Source organism: Staurois parvus, unplaced genomic scaffold, assembly GCF_062004578.1.
Source record: "Staurois parvus isolate SC_StPar_1 unplaced genomic scaffold, SC_StPar_1.0 ptg000376l, whole genome shotgun sequence".
Lineage (NCBI taxonomy): Eukaryota > Metazoa > Chordata > Amphibia > Anura > Ranidae > Staurois > Staurois parvus.
Window position 1 is genome coordinate 2,084,192 of NW_028318172.1, and position 21,262 is coordinate 2,105,453.

Genomic DNA, 21,262 nt, shown 5'->3' on the forward strand with positions numbered 1-21,262 from the left:
TACTTCAGAGCAGAGAATATACGATAGACAGGCAGAGAAATCAAGGAAGTGTGACACTCGTCCAGGAGACTGATAGGTCACTGCATTCTTTAGAGAAATTGGAGAAAACACAAATATGGCGAGTCTCAAAAGAAGAGAAGGATAGAGAGGAAGGGGTAGGAAGGATTTTAAAGGTTCTCAGTGGGGATAGAAGCAATCCAAATCCACCTCCTTTCCGTCCCTTGGGCCTGGGTGAGTGAGTCCAGTGGAGGCCTTCGTGGGAGAGGGCAGCGGGAGAGGCAGAGTCAGATGCTTGAAGCCAGGTTTCAGCAATTGCAAGTAGGTTAAGGGAATGGGTGACAAAAAGGTCAACAGAGGTGAGCTTGTTACAGATGGAACTGGCATTCCAGAGAGCACATGGGGGGGGGGATGGGTTGGAAGCAGGAAGATCAAGGTTAAATTGAGTGGACTGTGGCTATTGCCAGAATAAGGAGGGTGCTGGGTGTGGCAGTGAGATACTGCAGAAGGATGGTGAAGAAAGTAAGATGAGAGCAGGATGAACTGTATATGAATGCACATACCTCCCTGTCCTTGTGTTTGGGTCATCATCTGGGTTAAGTATTTGCAGGAGGTGATGAGCACAGTAGTACGGAGAGGGAAGAAATGAGGTTGATATGTGAAAGCTTTGGGGTGTAAAAGAGGGGTAAAAGAAATGTCAATTTGAGAACAGAGGATGTTAATATGAGAAGGAAGAGTAGAGGGGGCATATTAAAGGGTAGAGGTAGTAGGAATCAGACTTGTAAGAGATGCTTTACAAAATGTTGGTTTGCTTGCAGTCAGTCCAGAGTGGAGCAGAGTTCTATGTTGTATCTTGTTATTGCTTTAGTTAAGCTGCTGAACACTCCAGCACAAAAATACCCTGTCTGACATCCCCCATAAGCTGATCTACATTTATAGGGAGATGGGGCTGGGAAGGATTCATCAATTAGGAACTGAACTGAACACATGAATTAAGGCACAGGCACAAGCCAAAGTCCTAAAATATAATTGATTCTTTGATCGTAAAAGGAGGTGAGAATCAATCACCACAAATATAGACAAGTTTTAAAGACTTAGATTATTTACCATAAAGATTGCAAAGTGTCAGTACATACTGTAGCTTGAGACCGTTAACATGGATTCTGAGGCAGTAGCTGCATTTAGTTGTGAAAAAGCAGAGAAAACATGATCATAAGAAAGTGACAGAAGATGTGTTCAACAAAGCGTCCCAAGCACCCTCTGTTACCTCTACTTACCTTTTCTGGTGCTCTCCCCCCAAATCCGATCTGTGCTGTTTTTCCTGCAAAATCATTCCCACTCACACTGAATGGCACACCCTCTGCCCTCAGCATTGTCCACTCAGGCTCCCCATGTGCTTTATTCTGTGAAGGCCATGTCACATGCTGCCTATACTGTACCCAAAAGTCCCTGGGTGTTTAGAGAGTGGTGGTGACCAAAGTAAAGGTAAGTATAGATATGGAGGCTACCTAGAGTAAGGAAAGGGAGTTGCTTAGGCATATGTTCATTGTAACATGTTTCAGTTAAAGTACAATACAAAGAGCAGGGACTTATGTTGGGATTTAAAGTAAATAAAAATTCTAGCTAACATTGAAAATTATTGGTATATTTTGTCTGTGTCAAATAAGGGTAATTTTTCATCTCGGCCCATTCTGTTAAAGGTAAAGGTATGTTGTGTTTTCATTGAGCACATACTTTTGGCTATTATTGCAGTAATATTTTATGTGACTTACCAATTGTTACTTGCTTGTTATTGTTTGTCTTATAGTTTTAAAGTAAAACTTTTATGATGGAAATTCAGCTGTTGACCTCCTTTTTGAATTGCTAGTTGTCTGGCTGTTATCCTCATTTACCGACTTCAATACTAACAAGTTTTCAGAGCATAAAAGTTTTTTATTTTTTGCTAAACAAGCAAAAAAAAGTTAGAACATTTTGAGGGAATATAAAAAAAAAATGTTGTTTCTGTTATGAAATTTTGTAAATAAGTAATTTTTCTTCTTCACTAATGTGCGCTGATGAGACTGCACTGATGAGCACTCATGAAGCTGCACTGATGGCCACTGATGAGGCATCACTGATCAGCTGCACTGATGGGCACTGCTGAAGAGGCACACATAAGGTGGTACTGATAGGCAGCACTGATGGGCACTGATATACTGCACTGATGGGGCTGCACTGATGATCAGGGCACTGATGATCAGTGCCCTGATTATGAGTGTAAATGTCCCCTGTCACAGGAAAGCCGGTTATCAGCTTTCCTTTCCTCAGGCAGTGATGGTACTGAGGAAAGGAAATGCCATTAACCGGCATTTGTTTACATATGATCAGCTGTGATTGGACACAGCTAATCACGTTGTAATGAGCCAACATCATTGGCACTTTACCCTAATCATTGAGGTGCTGTATCTGAGAAACACAGCTCACCACCAATCACTGCGCTGCGCACCCCCATGGGCGCGCATGCGTGGCAAGAATGAGAGGACGTCATATGACGTCCTCCCAGAAAAAGAGTGGTCCCACTCGGTCACCATTGTACAATAGGCTGGGCGAGAACCACTTAAGTAGTAGTTTGTCACCATTCCAATAACTTGCTCAGTGTGACATGTTTAGTATCTATTTACTCAGTGTAACTTCATCTTTTAGATTGTACCAAACAGTTTGGTATTATATTGTTTTTTTGCACATTAAAATTTATTAACATTTATTTTTTCCAACAAAATTGTGTTTGAAAAACAGTTGCACAAACACAGTGTGAGTTAAAAAAATGCCACTATTTTATTCTCTAGGGCCTTTGCTTAAAAAAAAAAAAGAATAATGTTTGAGGGTTCTAAGTAGAGATTTGTGGATTTGCCACTAAAAGGAGCTCTGTTTTTAACTGCATTCTTTCTGGAAATTCTAAAGAACTGTTCACCTCTATAGCACATAAAAATCACTCTTACATGCTAGCTGAAGCAGCAAAAATATTTCATGAGTTTTCACCTATAGGGACTAAGCAGAGCCAGTACGGTGGAATTATGCTAGGGTGCACAGGACCTGTTTTCATTCCCTGAATGTGGGTCAAATGGGAGCAGGAAAGGCATAAACAGCAGATATGGTGGGCAGCCTCGCCATGTAGCACCTCCCCCCCATGGAAAAATGTAGTCCCCAGGACAGGTGCCCCTCCTGCTCAGCCCCGCTCCCTACATTCTCTTATCAGATGCCAGAGCTCAGTGTGAGAGAAGTCTTCTCTGCTCTTTCATTTGAGTTATTTCACACTGAACTCTGGCTGTCACTGAAGCATCGGGAGCATACTCACTGGGGATGCTACAGCCATGTGGAGCAGCATGGTGCAACACAAAAAATAAATATCAGGTGGCTGTGGCACTCCCAGTGAGTCTCTGGACCACACCCCTGCCCCCCCCTTTAGTGAGGGCCGCACAAAAAGTGCTTGAAAGCCACATGCTGGGCACCAAGATGTAAAGGCTAAGATCACCTTCAGGTAAAAAAAATAAATGTACATATTTTTGCAGGTAAAAAATAGGCATTTATTATTTTTTTTTACACAGGAGCCTGCAAAGTATTGCAACGGTGATCAATGGATCATGGGTGCAACATCAGGCTCCTACATACTCTCCCTCTAACTTTCTGCTCATATCGCTCTGCCTGATTTGAGTTAGAAAGCTGGAATAAGATTCAGTGGACTATGAATGCACTGATCATTGAGAAATACAAGCAATCAGCTGCAGTGGCAGATGGCACTTGTAGTTTATCAATTCACAGATCACTGTAAATGAATGACAGTGATTTTAAATCTGTCAGTGGTTGCAGCGAAGAGGAACCCCTGCCTACTGTCAGGGAGGGAATTTGGGGAGGGGGGATGAGGGGCATTGTCCTGGTGTATCATGTTCCAATCCTTTAAAGGGGAAAAAACTCTTGAAGATGTGCCCATAAAAGACAGAGAACATGCCTGTGGTACCCCTGCAAGACACATTCTTTTTGTGCCTTCATTCACAGAAAGATCTCCAAGTGAAAAGTTACAATGCATATCCATTCTTGAGCTCAGGGCAGAATATCTCCACACTGCTACATTGTATACTTTTAACCTTTTGGCCAGTGCAGAGCTCCCTGCCTGGTTATTTTGTAAATTCCTAAAATATTCACTGCATGTATTTTGTTTGGTTTTTTTAGTGAATTCACTTTCAAGCAGTATTAAACCCAAAAGTAAACATTTATTATATTGCAGCTTACCAATTCTTAGATGTGATGGCTGCATTAGGTTTATTTGTTTGTTTTTTTTTTTTTGTTTTTTTTTTTTCTAGGCTTTCTTTCTTTTACTTTTACCTGTTGGTCCTGCCAGTAAGTGTGTTGTTTTTCAACAGAACAGGCAGGCATCCTACAGATGTAGCAGATAGAAAGATGAGTCAAATCATTTACCACTGACAGGGGTTCTTACAATGACCACTTTTTATGTAAGACCTTTACCCCAGAAGGAAAAAAAAATGTTGCTGTAACTGCTTAAAACCTGTACTACCCTCCCCCAGACTGACCATGCTGCTGTCCAAAGGTGTCCCCAGTGCTCCTTCATCCAGGAGGTGTTTTACTGACCAGATCATCAGGTGAAAACAGAAGGAAAAGGGCTTACAAAAATGAAAACTAATGCAGCCACTACATCTAGTGACTGGGAAGCTGCAGTTTTGGATTTAATACCGCTTAATGATTTATCCCATTTTTTTCCTATAAAGTGATACTAGAGCTTCATTTTTTTTTGGGTTTTTTTTTATAAAATAAACATGTAATACTTACCTGCTCTGTGCAGTGGTTTGGCACACAGCTGCCTGAATCTCTTTTTTTTTGGGTCCACTCCAGTGCTCCTGGCTCCTGCCCCTAGAGAAGTGCCCCCAGAGACAACCGTTTGCCTTGGGGGCACTGCTGCATGCTCGCCTCTGAGCCGCTGCTCTATGCGACCATAAGATATATAGAGCCACGGCTCAGCTCCGAACCCCCCCATAGAATGCATAAAGGTAAAAAACCTTTAGAACCACTTTAACATTTGTAATGCATTTGCAATATTTACCACAAATTTGATATTTTACTATGATGAACTGACTCTTTTATTGTTGTCTGCAATATTTCCAAAAAAACACAAATATTGCATGTGATACCCATTAGTAAATTTACCCCTGTGCTCTGTGTGGAGGCAGCTTGCTTCCTCATGTCAGAGCTTCCAGCAAGAGCAACAGTGAACAGCACAGTAGTGACATCACCAAATTTCACTTCATGTCTCATGAGACTAGCATTTATAGGCAGCAGTACCTTTATCTCATACTGCAGACATACACGCAGGAGTACCAAGGCACCCTTAACATACCCAAGCTTGCCAATTTTGAGGAAGAATTCCAAGCAATTTTTCCATTATCCTGGTTAAGTACAATTAAAATTTTAATTTTTTCCCTATTACATAGCAAATCTTAACTTTTTTTATTTTAGATCCATATTTAAGTGTTCTTGCATGTTACTGTTATCTCACATATATATATTCTTATTATTATAGCCAAATTTACCACCCTAACTCCTCCCACAGTTTTTACACTACATAGACAGTAATATACCGAAACGTGCAGATTGTTCCTGATTGGTGTGCTATTACTTTGTGGAACATTTCGCCGAATGGTTCACGAAATATCGGAGTTTTTCTGGTGAAATTGGTCCCATAGGAATGAATGGCGGAATGTTCAAAACTAGAGTGGGAGCTGACAAAAGCTAGAGTTTGAGCTGAAAAATCAGGACATGATTTCTAAACTGCCATCACTCCCTCATTTTCAAGCCCACCTACACAAATCTTATAGCAAAACGTTCAGCTATCCCTCCTGCCACTAAAAATGTCCACAGCTAAGCCATAGTCCTGATAGTTTTCGCAATATGACCATTTGTTTGCAACTCACGCCGCCCATTGACATTCATTGAAACTCCACTCTAGCCACCTCAAATTTGTAGGGCAATTTCTAAACTGCGACTGTGCCTTCATTTTTAATATTTCAGAGACATACTATGCATCAAAATGTAGGTCTGGGTCTTGTGATTCTCACAATATAAAGCTCTTCGGTGTAGGATTTATAATTTTTAAACTACAACCGTTTGAAGAGGGCAACCGCCAGTGAAGTGAGCAAGTTGGAGCAGTTTGTTTTTAACCGCTCTTCTCTGCCCTTGCTGTAGAGTGAGTTGCTATAAGAACCCCCCAGGTGTGTGAGCAGCCAGTAGAGTGACAAAAGCTAGAGTGTGAGCTGTAGACTACTGGTGGAGGCAAGAACACTTCACACAGTTTCCCCAGAAATTGTAGCTTTTCTAGTTAACAGTTGTGATAACTATCAGCCATACAGAAAATGCAGTGTTTTTATGGGTTAACATACCTTTGTGTTATGACAAAAAGCAGTAACATATAACCACTTTGTTGCTCTGCAAAGCACAAAAAAGCCTTCTTACTCAATGACCAAGTCTTGGCTGCTTCATGCTCATATATAATTGCAAACATTATATATAGAAATAAAGTGTTTTTTAAGTTAATACCATAAATTTGACTATTTACAACAAGCCAGTTGCTTGAACATGTACATCCAAAAAATAAAACATTGGAAATACTGTACAATAACTTTTCAAGGTTGCTGAAGGCCTAAGTCATCCTTTATTGTGACATCATTCAGACTATATTCACTTCACTGAAAATCCCATCAATGTCGGATATATTTGTGGAGATTTAAAGGTGAGTTTAATATTTCATTTTTTTTTTATTTTTCTTAAGGACAATGTAGATTTTTAGAGGGATAGTAACTCTATAATGGCACGCAGGTGGGAGTTCCATGAAATATAGGACTCTTAAAGAAATCTTGGTGGATCTGTTGAGAAGTGGTGACAGGAAAGAAAGCTTATGAACAGAAGGAAGGTTCCTTATGTGTGTACCTGAAGAGCAAAAAAGAGATATGAAGAGAGTTTTTATTTGTGTCCTCTAATCCGTTTTTCTTAAAAATTTTTTTTTTAGGATTGTCAGCAAGGAATTTGAGGATGAAAAAAATTCTGAGTTTCTTCGCCCAATCAGCCCTGTAAAAGCAAGATCAGCATTTTCTGGAGATGGTGATACATTGTGGAAAAATTGTGAGAATCTTGTCAATCGTGTGTGTCACATGGAAAGCATGTTGCAAACACTCAAACTTAATTTATTCCGACTACACACAGATCGGGAGTTGCATAATAAACACACTGGTAAGAAAAAAAATATCTTTAAAAGAGAAATATGGCTTTCTGTAAAAAAAAAAAATTATATATATATATATATATATATATATATATATATATATATATATATACTCACCTAGGTGGGTGCATCATCAATCAAATGCTGCATCTGTCTCCCGCCACCTCTGCACAGAGAACTGAGCTATCAAATACCATGATCGCTCAGTTCTCCTGCTCCACTTTGAGCAGAGAGCTGTGACTGTCAGTCACCGGCTGTCTGCTGTGCACCTCCTGCGCTTACTGGAGTGGTGGACTGTGGAGGGGGCAGGAGGGGCTGGCTCAGGCATTCCGAAGGTCTCTGAGAGGCTGAGCCAGGTGCTGGTTCAGGGTGGATCCTGACCATATGGTCGGGATCTTTACACAGCCTGGACCTTCTCTGTGACATTACTCGACATCAGGATTCAGCCCGCTGTCAGCTCTAAAAGGGTAATAGGAGTGCAGAGAGAACTGCACTCCTGTGATCCATAGTAGTACAGTCAAAAAAGCGTTGGCTTTACTTCTCCTTTAAAGATTAACCAAGAAAGTCTCAAACAATTTAGATTGACTATACTGTATCTCTAAAAGAAATAGAAGTTAAGGTATATCTATACCCATAACCCAAAACAAACATACATATTTACCTCCATGTTGCAGCATCGATGTGACATTGCAGCTTGGAAAGACCGAGAACTGATCTATCCTGTGACTGCTGGGATCGTTGCCGAGCCTGATATGGCTCTGCTACGTTAGTGAATAGTGGGCAAAAGCCTGCTATCAGCTGACTCGGGGTAACAGGAGAAGTTTATGCACTGTGACCCTCAAGAAAAGTATTTTAAATAAAAAAACTCTCTAATAGCAACACACACACAAAAAAATATTTTTAGATTATGTAGAGAGATGCTAAAACCCCTGTCAGATTTTTCTTGTTTGTTTCCCTTTTGCAGGTTTTTCCTCACTTCCAGTCTGGTAAAAGGTTGTTCCCAGAACAGAAAGTAAGGGTAAACCTCTGTAACAGCAATAGGATGTTAATGAAACCTGATGGGGTTTCATTTAGTTTTGCCTATAATTACACTTTAACCACCTCCCACCCGCCATATAGTAATATGACGGGCGCAAGGTGGTTCTCTTGTTCTGGGAGGACGTCACATGACGTCCTCCTATTCTCACTGCGCATGCGCGGCTCAGGGAGCACGCAGAGCGGCGATCGGCGGTGCACTGTGTCCTTCGGACACAGCGGATCACCGATCACTGAAAGAGCCGAAGATGTCGGCTCGGTCATGTGATCAGCTGTGTCCAATCGCAGCTCATCACATGTAAACAGGGAAATGCCGGATATCGGCATTTCTCTCCTCTCGAGCTGTCACGCTGACAGCTCGAGAGCAGAGGAGAGCCAGTAATCGGCTTTCAGCGGAGGCGACATGTACACTGATCATCAGGGCACTGATGATCAGTGTGCCTTGATGATCAGTGTAGCCCCAGCAGTGCCACCTGTCAGTGTCCATCAGTGCCTTATGTCAGTGCTCATCAGTGCCTCGTGCCAGTGCCACATATCAGTGCCTACCAGTGCACATCAATGCCACATATCAGTGCCCATCTGAGCTGCCTTTCAGTGTCACCCATCTGTGCCAGTCAGTGCCACCTATCAGTGCCAGTCAGTGCTGCCTATCAGTGCCAGTCAGTGACACCTAACAGTGCCAGACAGTGCCGCCTATCAGTGCCTGTCAGTGCCGCCTATCAGTGCCACATATCAGTGCCCATCAGTGATTCCTGATCACTGCCCATCAGTGCCACCTACCAGTGCCTCCTCATCAGTGCCACCTATCAGTGTCCATCAGTGCAGCCTCATTAGCGCACATCAGTGAAGAAGAATAATCACTTATTTACAAAATTTTATAACAAAAACTAAGAAAAAACTTTTTTTTTCAAAATTTTCAGTGGTTTTTGGTTTGTTTAAGAAAAAATAAAAAACCCAGAGGTGATTAAATACCACCAAAAGAAAGCTCTATCTGTCACAAAAAAATGATAAAAATTTCATATGGGTACAGTGTTGCATGACCATGCAATTGTCATTCAAAGTGCGACAGCGCTGAAAGCTGGAAATTGGCCTGGCCAGGAAGGGGGTATAAGTGCCCTGTAGGCTAGCGGTTAAAGCAGTGGTCTCCAAACTGCAGCCCGGGGGCTGGATGTGGCTCTTTGCTTACTTTTATCTGGCACTTGGGACACTTTCCTCCCATTGATACAAGACACTATTTCTTTCCTCCCACCAACAGTGGGGCATAATTACTGCTACTGACATCAACAATGAGGCACTATTCCTCCCATTGACACCAATGATAGGGCACTATTCCTCCCACTGATATAAATGATGGGGCACTATTGCTCCCACTGACACCATTGATGGGGCACTATTTCCCCCCCACTGACACAATAGGACACCATTCCTCAAAATGACACCAATAATGGGGGACTATTCCTCCCGCTGATACCAACAACTGGGCACTATTCCTCCCACTTACACCAATGAAAGGGCACTATTCCTCCCCATAATACCAAAGAAGCATTGTTTACTCCCACTGATGCCAGGACAATTTGTACTCCCAATAGCCACAGTCCGGCCCCCGGAAAGTCTAATGGACAGTAAACTGGTCCTTTGTTTAGAAAGTTTGGAGACTCCTGCTTTAGAGGATAAGTTCACCTTTCTACAAAAATAATAAATGCACATTTTTTTTATAGGATAAAAAATGTGAATTTATTATTTTTTTGTAGTAGGAGTCCAGAAAGCATTCAGCAGATTGCTGGTGCCATACAGGTCTCCTTCAGAATGTCAGTGTATCTGTTTGCTTGTACATCAGTAGTAACTGACAGGAAGAGTCAGTTACTACCACAACGCTCAAAGAGCTGTGGTAGTTCATTGAGAACACTGTGAATGACTGACACAGCTGTTTGGGCAGAGCCCCGCGTGTCCGCACTGTTTTTAAAGAGTGACAGTTAGTATGGGGAGCTTCTCCCCGTACTACTGTCACAGGGAGGTGGGGATCATGCGGCGTCTACAGGATCGGGAATATGTTATATGTAAAACAGGTGGAACATGTAACACGTTCCCAAAGGTGAACTTATTCTTTAATAAAGATAATGAAGTAAACATTGAACAAAGAATTGATGTCTACCATTGGGAGGATTTACAAAGCCTGATTTCTTGCCAACTTAAGCATTGTCTTTTGTCTATTGGCTATGTAGAGATTCCCTGTAAATAAAATAACTAGCTCCTCAAACCGTTGGAAGTACTCAGTGTTTCACATAGACCTTTCCTTACTTGTTGGGAAATCTGTGTAAAAGGCACTGATATATTATTTTTTTTTTGTAGAAAAGGTAAGAAGGTGTTAAAGTATACCTAAATTCAAAAACAGAAATGTAATGTATTGCAGCTTATTGTATCCTCCAATTGGGTGGCTGCATTAGTTTACCATTTTCAGGCTTTTTTCATTTATTTTTTCCCAGTGATCCCACCAGTAAAATGCTTCCTGTCCCAGGGTGACAACAGCATGCTGTATTTATAGAGAAGTAGAGTTGTCACCTTTTGAGAAATAATACGAATACCAAAACCATGTGAGCAGCTACATGCAAAATTAAAATTAAAAAACCAAAACCTCAGTCAACCTCCCACACTAATCACAGTCTCATATCCAGTATGTTGTGTAACCAGAATTATTTCACACAGTGCCGCGCTTCACCCCTCCTATCCACTATTGCCTGGAAGTATACACATATAGAAAAAACTATTTATCAAAAATTAAATTATAAGCGATAATGTCCAGTTTCAATCTCCTTTGTGCTAGAAAAACAATTTCCACTACAAATTGCACTTTTAAATGCAAACACCTCTTTATGCCAAATGTAATCACGTATTTGTGAGTGCCCTCCACTGGATGTGCCCTGACGTGGAAAAAATGATTGAACAGGTAAGTAAGATCATATAGCGCTTGTGTGCCTCATATAGGGCTCAAAGTGATATTCCCACATAAAGTCAGGTCCATAAATATTGGCTGTAGTGGATGACCAAAGAATTCTTTCCCTGGTGAAGAAAACACCCTTCACAACAGTTGGCCAGATCAAGAACACTCTCCAGGAGGTAGGTGTATGTGTGTCAAAGTCAACAATCAAGAGAAGACTTCACCAGAGTGAATACAGAGGGTTCACCACAAGATGTAAACCATTGGTGAGCCTCAAAAACAGGAAGGCCAGATTAGAGTTTGCCAAACGACATCTAAAAAAGCCTTCACAGTTCTGGAACAACATCCTATGGACAGATGAGAAAAAGATCAACTTGTACCAGAGTGATGGGAAGAGAAGAGTATGGAGAAGGAAAGGAACTGCTCATGATCCTAAGCATACCACCTCATCAGTGAAGCATGGTAGTGGTAGTGTCATGGCGTGGGCATGTATGGCTGCCAATGAAACTGGTTCTCTTGTATTTATTGATGATGTGACTGCTGACAAAAGCAGCAGGATGAATTCTGAAGTGTTTCGGGCAATATTATCTGCTCATATTCAGCCAAATGCTTCACAGTGCAGATGGACAATGACCCAAAGCATACTGCAAAAGCAACCAAAGAGTTTTTTTAAGGGAAAGAAGTGGAATGTTATGCAATGGCCAAGTCAATTACCTGACCTGAATCCGATTGAGCATGCATTTCACTTGCTGAAGACAAAACTGAAGTGAAAATGCCCAAAGAACAGCAGGAACTGAAGACAGTTGCAGTAGAGGCCTGGCAGAGCATCACCAGGGATGAAACCCAGCGTCTGGTGATGTCTATGCATTCCAGACTTCAGGCTGTAATTGACTGCAAAGGATTTGCAACCAAGTATTAAAAAGTGAAAGTTTGATTTATGATTATTATTCCGTCCCATTACTTTTGGTCCCTTAACAAGTGGGAGGCACATATGCAAACTGTTGTAATTCCTAGACCGTTCACCTGATTTGGATGTAAATACCCTCAAATTAAAGCTGACAGTCTGCAGTTAAAGCACATCTTGTTAGTTTCATTTCAAATCCATTGTGGTGGCGTATAGAGCCAAAAATGTTAGAATTGTGTCGATGTCCCAATATTTATGGACCTGACTGTAGATAGATGTAATTCTTCTTCAGCCTGTATTTTTTTGATGGAACAATAATTTATGCTCACTGTGAGGAGGAGGAGTAACGTAGGAGAAGCCCGCAGTTCAAAAAGAAGAATCCCATCCATCTATGTGGGATTATCACTTTGAGCCCTATATGAAGTGCTATATGACCTTACTTAACAATTCAGTCATTTTTTCCAGGAGAATTGCTGAGTGGAGGAGGAGTAGCGTAGGAGAAGCAAGCAGTTCAAAAAGAAGAATCCCATCCATCCTTGTGGGAATGTCACTTTGAGCCCTATATGAAGCACACAAGTCCTTACTTAATGGTTCGGTCATTTTTTCTAGGTGACAGCACATCTGGTGGAGGGCACTCACAGATACGTGATTACATTTGGCACAAAGCGGTATTGTCATTTCTAAGTGCAATTTGAAGTGGAAATTAGTTTTCTTGCACAAAGAAGATTGAAAGTGGATAATATCGCTTATAATTTATAATTTAATTTTTGATGAATTGTTTTTCCTGTATGTGTATATTTTCATGCAATAGTAGATAGGTGAAGTGAAGCGCGGGCACTGTCAAAATAATTTTGATACCTTTGAGAAACTCTCCTGATATGGATTACAGAACACCTTCTCTTCTCCTTCACTCTATAACATGAGAATAGGGGATGGAGGTTGAGTATCTCTCGAAGATAGATGGGAAAGCTGAAAATATTGTTTGTTTCAGATTTCAGTTCAGTGCACAGGAAGTGACAAGGACACAAGATTTCTCTCAGGATCAACAAATAGTTTTCTGTACTTGCAGAATATATACTTAGCTTAGGTTTAGATATCCTTTTAAGTGATTGTAAAGCATTTTTTTATTAAAATGAAAAAAGATCTTATACTTAGCATCCCTGTGGAATTGTATTGCACAAGGCAGCCTCTTACCTCCTCTTTTAGAGGCCCGCACTGGTGCAGTCCGCTGTCCTTCATGTGCCCCCATAGCATACCACGAGCTGTGGGGAACTTGTGCAGGCTCACTCCATAGAGGCACACACAGCCCTGCTCAGCCCCACCCCCCCACTCCCTCTTCACATGATTTGATTGGCAGCACTAGGAGCCAATGGATACTGCTGCTGCCTGAGTCTCCTGTGAGACTAGGAAGAGGGGAGAGAAGAGATGCAGCTGAGCAAAGTGCTAGATTGAGAGAACAAGGCACAGTAAGTGCTAAAACATTTTTTACTTTAATGCAGGGAGTGCATTAAGGTATAAAACGTTTTAACTTTAGAACCACTTTAGTTGTTCAAGGGATACATCTGGGTGAGTTACAAAGAAAATAACACCTGGTCCTGTTTCCACCTATTTTTCCATGTACTTATGTTTATCCATCAAATGTTTGCTTTGTCCTAGTCAAGGAAATGTATGTATTGAACGCAGACATTGAGATGAGTCGTTACCAACAGTGCCGTTCATGCCCATACTTGCTGATACCAAGAAAGACTGAACTTGTATTTGCCTTTTATATCTGCCCATTTCTGACTTCTTACTTTTTATTTCATAAAGTTTATCAATTGAAGGTTATACTGGTATCTGATGCAAAGACTTGCTTTACTTGACTATTTTTTTGTGTTGCTAGGAGAATTAGAACAGTGTCTGCTTGAAATGCAAAATGAACATGCTTCCGAAATGAAAGATGCTCAGCTAGAAATAATGAGACTGCGCCAAAGGCTGAATGGTGCAATAGAGAGCATGGAAAGAGAAGCAGAAGCTAAAGAAAGGTTAAGTGCTGCCTTAGAGATCGCAACAACCACAAAGGTGTATATTCTTTTCAATCATTTGTAACTTTTGTCAGAATATTTGTGAGAAATTTCATTTCATTTCAATCATTTGTAAGAATCTTTTAAAATACTCATAATATATGATATTTTACTAAAATCTGGTACATTGACTAGCAGCATTATAGTAGCTTATACATGGGCTTGCCAAAATGAGGTACTGTGTTTATTGAAAAAGAAACTTGAGTTATTACATGATAAGGTTTCCAAGAATCCCCCAGGATGGTTCAGTAGAGACTGCTCTCCCCTTCTGCAGAAAACACAGGAGACAGAGTGTTTAAAGTGCTCCTAGGAGCCATTGACCCCAGGTTTTATCAGAGGGCTACATAAGCAAAGGAAACATAAAAGCATAGCATTCCAACCTAGTGTGGAAACTAGCCATGCTGGAGGGTTCACTAGAGAGACTAGGAAGATGTTACCTAGGGTGGGAATACTGCTTAAAGGAGTGGTGTGAGAAATAAAATATAAACATACATATTCACCTATATGGCTGATGCATTGGTCTGATGATGCAGCTGTCCCTTGATGGCTCAAAGACCAAGAATTGAGTGATCACGTGACCGCTGATCACTCAGTTCAGTCTTCACTACACCTTCAGCACTCACTGGAGCACCAGGCTGTTGGGAAGGGAGGGGTAGCAGTAGCAGCTGACTCAGGCTCTCAGTGACATGTTGAGAGGCTGAACCAGCTCAGGTCAGGCATCTGGGTGGGTCCTTACCTTAATGTTGGGATCCTTCCAGAGCTTGGACTGGCTCTGTGATGTTAGCTAATGGCAGGCTTTAGTCACAGGAGTGCAGAAATATGACCCAGAACAGTAGTATGGCCAAAAAAGATTTGACCATACTTCTCTTTTAATGCACCTTCCTCCCAAAAGCCTTGTCTTGAGCGATGAGGAGAACTATCCAGAAATGCTCCTGAAAGTGTTGAAAATTAGGCCATTTTGCATATCTGCTTTGCTTAGGCACTGCCTTTCTCAGCCCAGGATGCTGAAATCACTCTCACAAAATCAACCATGACCTGAAGGCTCAAACTTTCTCTTCTGGGGTGTAGGTTATGTCAATGGCTGTATGTATCCAGAGAGCTATCTTGGATTATGAGACTTTATAGCCTTGTTTAGGAACACCTTTTCTGGCAAACATGGCCCTCTGCACTGGTGTACTTTTATATACTTCTGTGTGAATGAGGGCCTAAAAAGAAGAGTCTGTTCTCTGGTTTCTTCCATTCCTTTAGGATAATGTTTTTGACCGATTAGTGCATGGGAAAACGACATCTCCTAGTCTCTTCCAACTCTCCCTCCCTCTATAAGCAATCTTTTACAGATTTAGATTGTAATCTCCTTCTTTGACGGGGAAGATGTACCTTAAAGGCTTGCTTCCGTCTTTCATCTCTGTTTCTCTCTCTTTAGAGGTGGACAGTCCTGAAGAGATATCTTTGCCCTCCTCTAGGTCTGGGAAATCATCTGAATTATTAGTACTTTTAATAGCTATTGCCTTGGGCTTGGGCAGATGAGAACTGGGAGATTGCAAGCTGTGCGTGTAGGGAATTGGGTAACAGGGTCCTAAGTGGAAGGAAGGGTGTAGTTTAGGCAACCCTGATGGCATCCTTCTGACTTGTCCCAAAGTCTTTGGCTGACAATGTCCCAAAGTCTTCTGACATCCACACTGATCCACAGAGAGAATGAAAAACAAACTCAGAGAAAAATAGGCTATGTTTTCAGGAGGCAGGAAACAAAAGAACAGAGGTCTCTAGCTCCAAGTAGCCATTTAAACTCTCGGTCTTGTAGGTTTCCTGCAGGTGGGCAGTGTCAGCTCTCTGGTGAACTGTCCTTGGAGGATGATGCATGACCTACATTTAAAATACTGCTGACATAGCTTACTCAGTATTCTGCTCCTTGTTGTTGTGAATGCTGCTGTTAGTTCAAAACCAGCCAGTGCTGGAGTGCACTGTCCCTTCTGATCTTGTACTCGGTACACACACCCCTGACAGGAAATTTGGGGAAGTAGCACTGAGAGAGTTGATGGCAGTGGTTTGGAAATGGGATGAATGTGAGTGCTTGGATACAAAATAAAATAAATACATTGTACATTGTGTATGTCATTAACCTGGATGCATTACTGCAAAAGATTGATAGTTTAGTACCACTTGATTTGTAAAAGCATTATTTCAGTAAAATTAAGACTCTGATTTTAAAAGTTACTCTGTCTACTGCATATTCTGACTGACTGTAACATGTAGCATGATTCTTATTGAGCAAGATTTCTATTAATACTTGATGTTTCCTCATTGTGCTTATCAGGAGTTGCAAAAATGTACATTAACCTTTAATGTTTGTTTTCTGACAAGTGGTTACATAATAAACTAGACACAGAGGAAAGGTTATAGAAATGTATCTAGTTAACATGATATTAGAGTAGTATTAAACACCAAACCAAAAGTGCAATATTGCAGCTTACCAATTATTTGTTGGCTGCGTTCGTTTTCCTTTGTTTGCCTTTCTCAGGCTTTTTTCCCCTCTGTTTTTACCTGATGATTCGGCCAGTAACACACCTCCTGTATAAGTGCCCCACTCTGAATGAATGAGCACAGGGGCACCTTTGGACAGCAGCATTGTCAGTCTGGGGGAAGGAGAGTGTTATATGTATTAGCAGATTTAGCTGCACTAACAAATTGAAGCCAAACTCCAGCTCACAGTATATAAACAGTTACAGCAACTGATTTTTTTTCCTTTTGGGATAACGATTTTATACAGTTGTTTTCAAAATAATAGCAGTGTGTTGAAAAAAGTGAATAAAGCTCAAAATCCTTCTAATAGCTTTTATTTCCACACACACAAATGTATTGGGAACACTACACATTCTATTTCAAATCAAAACATGAAGAAAAATATATCAAATTTGTTGTTCCTCTAAAAAAATTGAAGAAAAGTGAATATTAGACTGTTCAAAAAAATTGCAGTGTTTGTATTCTTCTTTACAAACTCAAACATTCACTATATAAACTGAAAATGTTCGAAGATTTTGCTTTCCTTTGAATCACTTAATTAATATTTAGTTGTATAACCACTATTTCTGAGAACTGCTGTACATCTGTGTTGCATGGAGTCAACCAACTTTTGGCACCTGTGAACAGGTACTCCAGCCCAGAATGATTGGACTACATTCCACAGTTCTTCTCTATTTCTTGGTTTTGCCTCAAACTGCATTTTTGATGTCACCCCACAAGTTTTCTATTGGATTAAGATCCGGGGATTGGGCTGGCCACTCCATAACGTCAATCTTGTTGGTCTGGAACCAAGATGTTGCACGTTTACTGGTGTGTTTGGGGTCGTTGTCTTGTTGGAGCAACCATTTCAAGGGTATTTCCTCTTCAGCATAAGGAAGCATGACCTCTTCAAGTATTTTGATGTATTCAAACTGATCCATGATCCCTGGTATGCGATAAATAGGCCCAACACCGTAGTATGAGAAACATCCCCATATCATGATGCTTGTGCAACCATGCTTCACTGTCTTCACAGTGTACTGTGGCTTGAATTCAGTGTTTTGGGGTTGTCTGACAAACTGTCTCCAACCACTAGACCCAATAAGAACAATCTTACTTTCATCAGTCCACAAAATGTTGCACCATTTCTCTTTAGGCCAGTCAATGTGCTCTTTGGCAAATTGCAACCTCTTCAGCACGTCTTTTTTTCAACAGTGGGACTTTGCTTCTTGCAGATAGCTTAGCTTGGCTTCACTTAGGCGTCTTCTACTTGTAACAGTACTCACAGGTAACTTTAGACCTTCTTTGCTCTTCCTGGAGCTGATTGTTGGCTGAGTCCTTGCCATTTGGCTATTCTTCTATCCATTCAAATGGCAGTGTTTCGCTTTCTTCCACGTCTTTCAGGTTTTGGTTGCCATTTTAAAGCATTTGCGATCATTTTAGCTGAGCAGCCTATCATTTTCTGCACTTCTTTATATGTTTTCCCCTCTCCAATCAACTTTTTAATCAAGGTACGCTGTTCTTCTGAACAATGTCTGGAACGACCCATTTTCCTCAGAATTTCCTTCCTTAAATAAGGGCAATTATTGCCACCTGTTTTTCAAAGAATGAATGACCTCACTAATAGAACTCCACACTGCTATTATTTTGAACATGCCCCTTTCAATTAGTGATTCAATTACACAGAATCAGCAGCATGCATGTCATGACTGTTGGGTTTGTTGGATTTCTATTACTCTGCTACACCTGCTAGTAAATTATTTGCCATGTAGAAATATCATTTCTACCAAAAACAGTGATTGATCAGGTTAGTGATGTCTGACTGCTATTATTTTGAACACATCTCTATATTAAAGCTGATCTTTGTAAGCACCCCCTAACAGTGGTAAATGGGTTGTTTCATCTGTGGAACTGCTACATTTGCAAGTGAGCTTGTTCTTTTGGAAAACAACAGACTTAGGCCCCTTTTATACAGGTGTGCCATCTGCCCATTTTGCATCCATCTGTTGATAAATGAAAAATGGACAGCAAAGCATTTCTATGGGCAAACAAATGTAAACTGATGATTATTCATTTACATCAGTTTCTGCTTAGGTCCATTTTTTTAATAGAACAAGTCTCCATCCTGTTCTAACAACCATGACTTAAAAATATAAACATAGAGACATAGGCGCAGGGGTCCCCCTCAAAATCTATACTGGACCTACATCACTGGAAGACATGATTTATGATGGAAGTACATAATTTTTTGATAAAGGACAAAAATCTGGCTTTGTGTTTTTATTTACATTTTTTGTGAATGATTAAAAGGTACTACAGTATGTACCCCATACTCATTCACATGTGGGGCGGGATCTTGGTGTCTCCTTATTGTTAAAATGAGCCTCCAGATTTCAATTATTCCCTACCCACAGACCTACTCAACCACAGGGCCTGGGTTGTGGAGAAGAGGCCTTTTTCTTCATCAACATTGTGACAAGGTGCCCCACCTGGCAAAGTACCCCCCTGCCCATGTTGAAGGCATGTGGCCTGTTATGATTTGGGGGGGCACATACACATTCCACCCCCTTTCCTTGCCTGAATTCTTGGATAAAGATCTGGGGTAGATTTTGGGGGAGACCGCACACTATTTTCTTTTTTTTTTTGGCTTGGGGTCCCTCAACATCAATACCAGACTTGAAGGATCGCCAGGTGAAAATAAAGTAAGTAAAGCCTGGAAAAGAAAACTAATCAAATAAGTGGGAAACTGGATGCCTAATACCCTGTATAGGAAAAGAAAAGCTGGCATTTATATATAACTATCAACATTGTATAATATCTATTCTAAGTTCTCTTAAAGAAGTGATTTAAAGTGGTTGTAAAACTCAGACATTAAATATGAACAAAGAATATCCCTCCACAGTGTGTGCTTGTCTCTATCCAGAGCACCAAGTATAGTTTATGTCTGCTACCTCATTCCTCTGACATATGTATGAATCATTTCTGACACCAAGAGAAAAAAAGGCAATTGGGGGGAGCTCTGGCACACAGCCTGTGATTTAACGCCTTAACTATTTTCCTGTGCTGTGTGAAGGAGGTATGTCCCTTCCTTCCAATCAGCTTTCTCTAAACTCTGCAGATCATAACTTTAGCTCCCTGCCCCCTGCTTTCTGAATGCTGAGACAAGCTGTATAACTTTGGCACTTTGAACAGCTGTAGAGAAGAGAAGACTGCAGCTAAATAGGTACAATTTATGTAGGAGGATTTTTATTCATCTCTGTGTATCAGCTCAGGCCAGTCACTTGACTGCATATATGTAAGGGTCTTCAACCACTTTAAATAATGGGTTTTTGGTTGTCATTTGCTGAGAAAGAAAGCATTTTTACAATCCTACAATATAGTCTCACAACATCCTTTAATTTTAGAAAGATGTGGCAATGGCAGCTGAGGAGATGAGAACTACAAAAGTCCGAATGAGCCAGAGACTGGCTGAGGTATGGGTTGTTAACTTTTTAATATTGCATTTATTTAACTATTACAATAATGGGATGGAACACATTTGATTGCATTTACTACAGCATAATTGAATATAAGAAAGAAGAAATACCCAGTGTATTAGAGTTAATAGGCCTCATGTATTAAAGTGATAATGCATATTACATGCTACAGTAGGTGATATTACTGCCTAAATCTATTACAAGTGGCTGATCCAAGTAAAAAAATCGGTCACTGAGCCATTCCATAACAGTGCAGTGTAATCACAAAGCAATAGACCGCAAAGCCTATGAGCACTTTAAAGTGGTGTTCACCCCATAGAGTTATTCAGCAATTTCTAAGCCTAAAAAATGTAGAACAGTTCACCCTACTAAAATGCAAGTAAGCCTTGTCTGTTGTTTTGTGATAATACCAGCTATACTAGCTATTATTACCACCCCGAAAATTGGGGACACAGCAGTTATCTGAGCTATCAGCCTTGCACCCAGGATAATCCCTATGCATGCAGATTGGTACCCCTATGACCTGAGGGCAGCAACCAGCCCACATGCATGTAATCTTTGCATAGGTACTTCAGAAAGACATCTCAAAGAAGCATCAGGGCCCAGAGCTGAGAGACACTGGGCATTTCCCATTGGAAATGTAGGCTTTGGGTGAGAATTTTTTTAGGCAGCTTGCCAATTTGAACCCGCTGTATGGTAAATGGATAAATTGGGTTCTTGAGTTCTTTTACCATTTTACCCACAGTGCAGAAAGTGTTGTACAAGAATTGAAGAAGCAGTGACTAAAATTGTAGCTTCCTGTGTCTGGGTGAAAATATTTAGACGCTTTAGGTGTCCTTTTATGAAATAGAGATCAGCGGTGATCCTGAGGATCGTTGCTGATCTCAGATCATTAGTGGTTTAGGAAACAGAGATGATCAGCGGAGAACATGTTCTCCACTGATCATCTCAGCACACAGATGGCCAGTGTATGAAGGAGCGATGTCAGCCCTTCATTGGCGATCTATGTTCTCCCTCCAGATTCTTCAGCCCAGAGGTGGAGAATAGGGGGAACCACAAACGAAGCAGCAATAATTTACTGCTGCTTAG

The 21,262-nt window shown here is 40.9% G+C and overlaps 1 protein-coding gene across 2 annotated transcripts in view; it reads left to right on the forward strand.

Moving 5' to 3' along the window:
* Positions 1-21,262, forward strand: part of LOC149456095 (coiled-coil domain-containing protein 150-like) — a 68,112-nt gene that overhangs the window by 6,425 nt on the left and 40,425 nt on the right. The window contains exons 3-5 of one of the 2 annotated variants that reach the window (XM_089685481.1): positions 7,049-7,269; positions 14,018-14,196; positions 20,102-20,170. In XM_089685481.1, the coding sequence (XP_089541607.1) occupies positions 7,049-7,269; positions 14,018-14,196; positions 20,102-20,170 (469 nt within the window). The remainder of the gene's footprint in view (positions 1-7,048; positions 7,270-14,017; positions 14,197-20,101; positions 20,171-21,262) is intronic. The other variant, XM_089685482.1, reaches the window with a different exon arrangement.